General features: G+C 35.4%; 1 protein-coding gene across 1 annotated transcript; it reads left to right on the top strand.

The window, feature by feature from the left end:
• Positions 1 to 483: 483 nt before the first annotated feature.
• On the top strand, positions 484 to 7,453 carry LOC129903991 (uncharacterized). Its single transcript, XM_055979524.1, has 7 exons — positions 484 to 621; positions 739 to 855; positions 2,920 to 3,399; positions 3,965 to 4,104; positions 4,254 to 4,374; positions 4,742 to 4,882; positions 7,118 to 7,453. The coding sequence occupies exons 1-7, from the start codon at positions 547 to 549 to the stop codon at positions 7,196 to 7,198; spliced, it is 1,155 nt and encodes a 384-aa protein (XP_055835499.1). The 5' UTR covers positions 484 to 546; the 3' UTR covers positions 7,199 to 7,453.
• Positions 7,454 to 7,784: the final 331 nt, after the last annotated feature.

Below are 7,784 nucleotides of genomic sequence, written 5' to 3' on the forward strand. Positions count from 1 at the left end.
GTGTATCGATCCAATACATTACTTTATGTGATGTCTCGGGACTCCGGATACATCATTTTACGTGATGTATCGATCGAATAAATCATGTAAAGTGATATATCAGAACGTCGGATATATCACTTTACACGATGTATCAGTCGGATACATTACTTACGTGATGTATCAGGAAGTTTTGGGATGTATCCAAATTCCACCAAATGTTAAAAAATTTTGTAATTTGAAAAAGAATAGAAATAAAATGTAATTAGCTCGTAAGATTTATGTAATCCTTTCCTAAAGAAAATGCCAATTTTTTTGTAAATAAATTTGGCGAAGGGTTATGTGGCATAATTAAGGTGAATTTTTAGGTCCCCCTTCTAATCACTGAATACTTCTTATCATGAAAGATCTTTGGGTTCAAAACATCAATTGGGCCTTTATCTTCTAATGGGCTTTGAGCCATTTCCTCTCTAAATAAAAATTCACCTTAAAGTATGAAATATGAAAATTTTCTCTCTCTTGTCCCTCTTTTCCCCCGTTGCAGCCACTGTTTTACTCTCGTTTTCAATGGCTACAGACAACAAATCAAAGCAAAAACCGAAGAATAACAACAAGAATAGACAACGTTATCGTCCAAACAATGTTAGCCTCCTTAATCCTTTTCTTTTTTTCTCCATCTATAGATGTAAAAAAACAACTGTAATTTTTAGCAAATTAATTGGTGACTGACTAATTATGGATTTTTGTTGCATAAAACAGAAAGCAGTAAAGAAAGGTGCATACCCTTTACGTCCAGGAGTTCAAGGGTTTTATATAACATGTGACGGTGGAAGGGAACGACAAGCCTCTCAAGAAGCTGTTAATGTTATAGACTCTGTATGTATAGTTTTAAAGTTACTTTCTTCTTTTTTTTCCCAAAAAATTGGGGGTATGGTAAATGTGGGAGGGAATTATAAGGTGGGGAATCGAACACCGTCCAATTAGTAGGTGAGAGTTTAGGTAGTTACTATGATTTCCCTTTAAAGTTGCTTTCTTTATGCTTATCTTGAAATTATTGTGTGTTTACTACTTAAATGTGTTTGACTAATTTTTGAAGATAATTAAGTCATGCTGATTTATGTTGTTCAGAAGTGAATTTAGAGCATACCTTGTCTTCTTTTTTCCCATCTTTTTCTTGAGCTGAGGTTCTATCGAAAACAACCTCTATACCTTTCATGGTAAGGGTAAGGTTTGGGTACACTCTTCCCTCCGCGTACCCACTTGTGGGATTGCACTGGGTATGTTGTTGTTGTTGTAAAAATGAAATTTAGATATCTCTAGAGTGTTAGAAGTTGGTATTTTACTTGATTGAACATCACATTTACCTCCTTTATGGACAAAGTACAAGTAACTAGATTGATAAAGACTCTAAACAAGTTAAAATTCGTCCCCTTCCACTTCTTTGTAGCACTGAGTTTGCCATAAGTAACAGTTTGATCTTTAGATGACTGATCCCCTATTTAAAAAATGACGAGAAAAAGAAGTTGATTTAAGCTAGTATTTTACTGTGAAAAAAAGGTTGTGGGCTAGGCTTCAAAAATCCATGCCCAAAAATCCAGAAAAATCTCATTGATTGTTGCTGTTGGTAGTGACTCCAGAAGCAGTGGCAGAGCTAAGTTTCACGAAGGGTATTGGAATTTTATATGGTGCAAATAGGGCAGAATTCATGAAACATCTTCTTTTTCTTTTCTTTTTTTGTATATATATAACTTTTTGAATCCCCTTGACATAAGACAAGTTTTAAATGTAGCAAAGGTGGTTCAAAAATTGAGATGTGGCATTCCTGCACTTTTAAACCTACCCCCAAACAGAAGGGATCATTTTTTTCATTTTCTCGCAATTCTACTTATGCTCTATCATGAATTTTTGACTTCATAATGTTCCAATGTCTTACATTTCTTTGTCTATACCACATAGATTTTGATAACTAAGGTAGTTTTATATATCAGCATTGAAGAGTATGTTGTCATGTACTAAGAGAACATGCAAAGAGGTTCTTACAGGTTGTGTAGAGAACTAATAAAGTCAATCATGGCCTCAACATCGTGAGTATCATGTAAATTTGCTATGTTGCTCCAAAAAGAAAGCAAAGAAATACCACATGTTACCCAAGCAAATCAAGGATGAGGATATGTACCCGTTTTTTCCATACTATGTATATTTCCTTATTTCTTGTAAAAGTTGATTCCGTATTTCTAACCTCACAAATAAGATAAATGTCACTTTGGACCAAAATAAGTTTCACTTTGAAGCTTTTTAAAGGCTCTTGGGGAACGTGTATAGTATGGAACATCACTGTAAAGTTTTATTTGTCCATATTTCTTTAACTCATTGTTGTCAAGCGAGTAGTTAGTTTTATTAATGCACGTCCTCAAATAAGTGCTCAGTTGCAACTGTGAGCTGATAATTATCTCTGACAAAGATCGAAGTACAGACTCAGCTGTGAATCTAGAGTAAGAAAAAATGGACAAAGTTGGTTATTGTGTAATGATGATTACTTCCTTGGACTTCAGTAAGTTGCAAAGGTTCCATGTCTGTTGGGAAGACGAGTTTTAATGCCTGAACACCAGAAAGGACAAGCTCATAAGGTTGCCTAGGAAGAGTCTAAAAGCACACGTGTACTTGACATTTTTGTTCATGAGACTTCCTATATTATTCCTGTTATCTAAAGGATGTCAAATTGGAAAACTCATCATTTAAGAATTAAAAATTGTTAAAGAAATTGACTTGAAATTTTTTTGGCCTCTTTAGTATTAGTTGTAAAGCCTTTGTTCAGATTTTAAGCCTTGGCTGATGTTTGATTTGTGGAGAAGTCTTAAAAGTTTGCTGTCTTGTTTTTTTGATTGGTTTACTGTTGCTGTGTAGATGTAACCCATGATTTTTTTAAAAAAATTTGTGCAGTTTTATGAAGAACTGATGCAGGGGACAAATTCAAAATTAGGACAGGGAGAATTATCAGAAAAACCTGTAAACAAAAAGACTGTTTTCAAATATTCTGATTCTTCTAGTAGTGATGATGATGATGATGAAGACGGAGACAATAAGAATGATGAGGACCAGACCAAGGAGGATACTTCAAAAATTGAGCAACATCAGGAGAAAGTTGATGAGATTGACAGCTTAAAAACTGGTAAATCCGGGCCTGAAAACAAGGATAACACCTCTACTGATGAACTAATACAAGGAAATACTGAGAATAAGGAGGAGCTAAAGACAACTCTTGAACAGAAAGATATTGAAGTTGGGGAGCCTCCTGCGAAGAAACAATGTGTGGAAAAAGAAGCACCAGAAGCTGGAAATAATGCAGTTGGTAAGACAGAGGAGAAATCTATTGATAAACTAATTGATGCTGAGCTTGCTGAGTTGGGAGACAAAAGCAAGGTAAGTGGAACTACTTTTTTCTTATTGTTTCAAGTAAGCTACAACTTTAATTCCTATGCTATGTAAGTCTATTACTTATGGCTTAGTTTCTTTACGTGTGTATCTGTGTCGTCTTCTGCTCATCCTTGGTAGTTCATGTTAGATGTTTGTTCGGTCAGGCCATTTCTGTTTGAGCACAATGGAATGCAATGCCTTTATAATCTCTCACTGAAAGGGGCTGGGATTGTTTGCCTCTCCTTTGATTTTGTGGTTGACAGTCTTATTTACTGGTATAAAGTTTTTTCTCTGTGAATACAGTAGTACTAAAACTTTTGTACAAAACTGCACTATCTTAGTGCTGATATATCTTTGGCAGTAATCCTACTATTATTTAGCTTCTCAAAAAAGTGAAAGAGACTCTTTTTGCCCTGACTTTGTGTTGTTTCTCATTTGATTTTATCTAAAAGCACCAACTCTGGCAGATATAACTGTCTGAGCCAGTTGACATAGTATTTGATTCCATATAATTCTTCGTAATTGTCTCAGGAGATATCTTTGTAACATGTTGCTTTCTTTCTGCAAACAGAGGCGTTTTAGCTACCTAGACTCAGGTTGCAATGGTGTTGTGTTTGTTCACATGAGCAAGAAAGATGGAGATCCCAACCCTAAGGAAATCGTTCAACATATGATGTCCTCGCTTGCCTTGACAAAGAAACATGTATCAAGGTTCTTTTATCTGCTTAAGTTTTATTCGTAGATCTCTACAAGTATATTTACTTTTGGAGTTTATTCCATATAGATTCCAAATGTGGAATATGCCATATAGGTTACTTTGTTTAATCTCTGTTACTCAAGAATGTCATAGCCTTCAACAGGTTTATATTGAGAGTGTTACCAGTTGAAGTAACATGTTATGCATCAGAGGAGGAAATTGGAAAAGCAGTAACACCTCTCATTACAAAATACCTACCTGCTGACAGCGACACTCCAAAGAAGGTATATTTTTACCTCCTGGACCATTATTTTCACTGTGAAGGCTCTTCTCTTGCCATTGATTGAAAATCTTTATCTAATGTTTGACATGTATACCTGGAAATGATATTGAAACTTTACAAACTACTGCCTTTGTGGATGTGTTATGCATTTGGAAGAGACCTTGCACTTAATTGATCCTGGATCTTTCAGCTGCACAATGGCAACTATTCTTTAGATATTGGAGTTTCGGTTTCAATTTTTTTCTGAAATATAAGTGTCAGAGATGTAAAATAGGATGGAATTATGTGCTGCACATTTATGTTGCAGTTAACGTGCTATTTTTGGCAGGGTGAATCAAGCTCCTAGCCTAATTAATTTTTTATCACAGTTTGCAGTGCTTTATGAAGCCCGAGCCAATACTGGAATCAATAAGATGAAAATCATTGATACTGTGGCTAAATCTGTTCCTTCACCTCACAAAGTTGATCTTAGCAACCCTGAAATAAACATAGTGGTTCAAATAGTCAAGGTACATATCATTGCTTTTAAATGTGCCCTATTGTTTTTTGCATTTCTCTGCCGTACAGTAACTCAGGTTCTGAGTGCCCTGGATTGGTCAGAATTTTTACTACTTCCATCTTATCTTTTTGTTGATATGCAAAGTAGTGTTGTCAATGCGCGTTTATGCCTTGAAGCGAGGCTCAAAACGTATTGAGTGTTTTGCCTCGCTTAATGTATGCTTCAGTGTTGTCATCAAGGTTCTAAGGCATACTTCTTTTTTTGTTTTGCCAATGAGCCTCTTCTAAAGAGGCGACACTAAACAATTGATATTTCACTTTGTCGTAATTTTTTTAAAAAAATTTCTTTGTTCATATATTTGCCATTCATGCTTATAATTATTAGTCTTGGACTAAACATATATATTTGTATTTTTCTCCCTTTGAACCTCTTTTGATTGAAGCCCACGCTCTAGTTACGCTTTGTGCTTAAAGCCCCAACAGTCTAGCTTTTTTGCGCTTTTTGTTTTTGATAACACTGATGCACAACATTATGTAAAAGATACTCTACTAGTCACTCAGAGCAAAAGAAGAAGAAACTGTCAAAGAGAATCTACTCTCGGTATATCACCCAAGAGAGTTCCATTCGATTTTGTGCAATCGAGCGATGTGCTTGAGAGCTAGATTGCACTCTCTTCCCAAGGTGCATGTGATCCATGATTTGGGCAGTGTCTGGAATGCAGACTAACCATCTTCCTACCCTGTAATGAAGTCCTCAATGAAACCTGTTTGGCTTTAGGCATTACCATAGCAATTTGCTGTAGCACATGCAGGGGCGGAGCTACACCTTAGCAAGGGTGGTTAGATGAACAACCTTCGTCGGGAAATTTTTGTGCGTATATATGTTAAATATCGATATTTTTGAATATATACTAATTGCTGAGCACCCTTGACATAGTAAAGGAAGATAACTCAATGGTTAAGGTTGTTCAAAGTTGCCTTAGCTGCCTGGGTTCAAGCCTAGACTTAGGCGTTTTGTTTAATTTTTTTAATTCCATTTTTTAACTTAAAAAAGAGAACAAAAAAATCAGTTTATGTTTTTACTTGTCCCAAAGTATGAACACCCTTGACGAAAATCCTGGCTCCGTCACTGAGCACATGTTGAACCTATTAACAAGGTTCAAATTCAGAAATGCTAAGATTGATTCATATCAAGAATTTTTTGATAGGAGATAATTGGATATATCATTAGAAAATAATGGAAAAGCTAGCAATGCAGGAAATGGCAATAACAGTTTGAGAATATATGCAGTCTAGTAACAAGGTAGCCTGGTGCAGTTTAATAAATACTCTCCTTTGTCACTATTTATTTGTCAAGCTTGGAATTTTTCCGACAGAATTTGATCTAGATATTTTCTTCTAGGTTTCTTTTGAGATGGTAACATGTACTAGTATATATAGGTGTGAAGGCTACACCGAGAGCCATCTTTATATTCTCAAAGAGAGAAAAAACCATCCTTGTTCTACTCACAAAGATCCTAGAAGTTATAAAATTGATTCTATATCTTCAGTGAATTCCTCTTTATACCAAAATAGCATAAAAAGGAGGCAATTTAACTCTATTTTGTGGATTGAGTTGCTAGAATCTTTTCAACTGTAGTACTTTGATGTTAGTGTTAGATTGTTCCAATACTAATTTACAATTTTTTATCCAAATCCATTTAAATAAATTGGAACTTCAACTCTTACCTTAATAATCATGCCCAAACAAAGTAAAGGACAACCTGTTGCAGTAAGCTTCTGCCATGCAATGGAGTCAGGTGAAGGGCTGGACTACATGGAGTTTACTTTACGCAATCTTAAATTGCATGTCTGTAAGAGACCGCTTCCATGGCTTGAACCCTGGACCACATTGTGTCCATTATGCTCAAACACCAAACTTGGGATGGAGGGAGTACGTTTGAAAGACCCCTACCATTTTGGGGCTTTTCTGCTGTTTTTTTCAATGACTTGAATCAAATGTGCAGGAGTTTAGGACTCAAGTTTGGTTTAGTTTATTAAAGAGAGGTGTAAGTTCAAAGAAATCCTTGGTGAGACCTTGTTTTTGTTGATTTGTCTTTATTTATTTTTTGCATCTCACCTTTACATCTATCTGAGTAAGGTGGTGGCACACCTATGAAGTCCAACATATGTTCTCATCTCTTTACTGATCGCAGAGTTAAAAGAAAAATCACTCATCTGATATTTATTTTCTTCATATTTTGCAGACTGTGTGCTTGCTTGGAGTTGTTGAGAAGTACAAGGAGTTGGCCAAGTACAACTTGAGGCAGCTTACCTCTAAGAACTAATTCTACCGAGACATCAGACAGAGTTTCAGTTAAAGCATCGGGATCAAAGAGAATTTTGTTGTGTGCTTTAAAATCTGCCATGTTTGATATAGTTTTAGAGAACTCTCTGAAGGAGTATGCATCCAATGATCATGTTTTAGTTAGGTTTATATATGTTTTAGGTTAGTTTGAAATTTTACTTGAAACTTTATGTTAAAGATTTGATCATACATTCAGCTTAACTTCTGGCAGTAATTAACACAGTTTAACGTTGTATCTGTTGCCTTTGCTCTATGCTTTTGTTTTCATGTTTCCAAACGTATCTTTTTGTAATTGTACATTGAGATTACTGGAATTTCCAACATAGCTTGTTCCCAGGTGGCAAATCCGCATAACCCGTATGTGTGTGTGATTTGTGAAGAACAAGTATAAGTGAAGTAACTTATATTTTTTCTGGTTGGCAGAAGGCTTTGCATAGATATCATGGTTTGTCATCCAAGAAAAACATAACTAGTGAAATTCCACAAGGTGGTATACAGGGAGGATAGAGTGTTTATGTTTTTTGGAGGTAAATAGATTGTTTCCAAAAGATCAATGGTTTAAGTGC

Source organism: Solanum dulcamara, chromosome 9 (assembly GCF_947179165.1).
Source record: "Solanum dulcamara chromosome 9, daSolDulc1.2, whole genome shotgun sequence".
NCBI classification, from domain to species: Eukaryota; Viridiplantae; Streptophyta; class Magnoliopsida; order Solanales; family Solanaceae; genus Solanum; species Solanum dulcamara.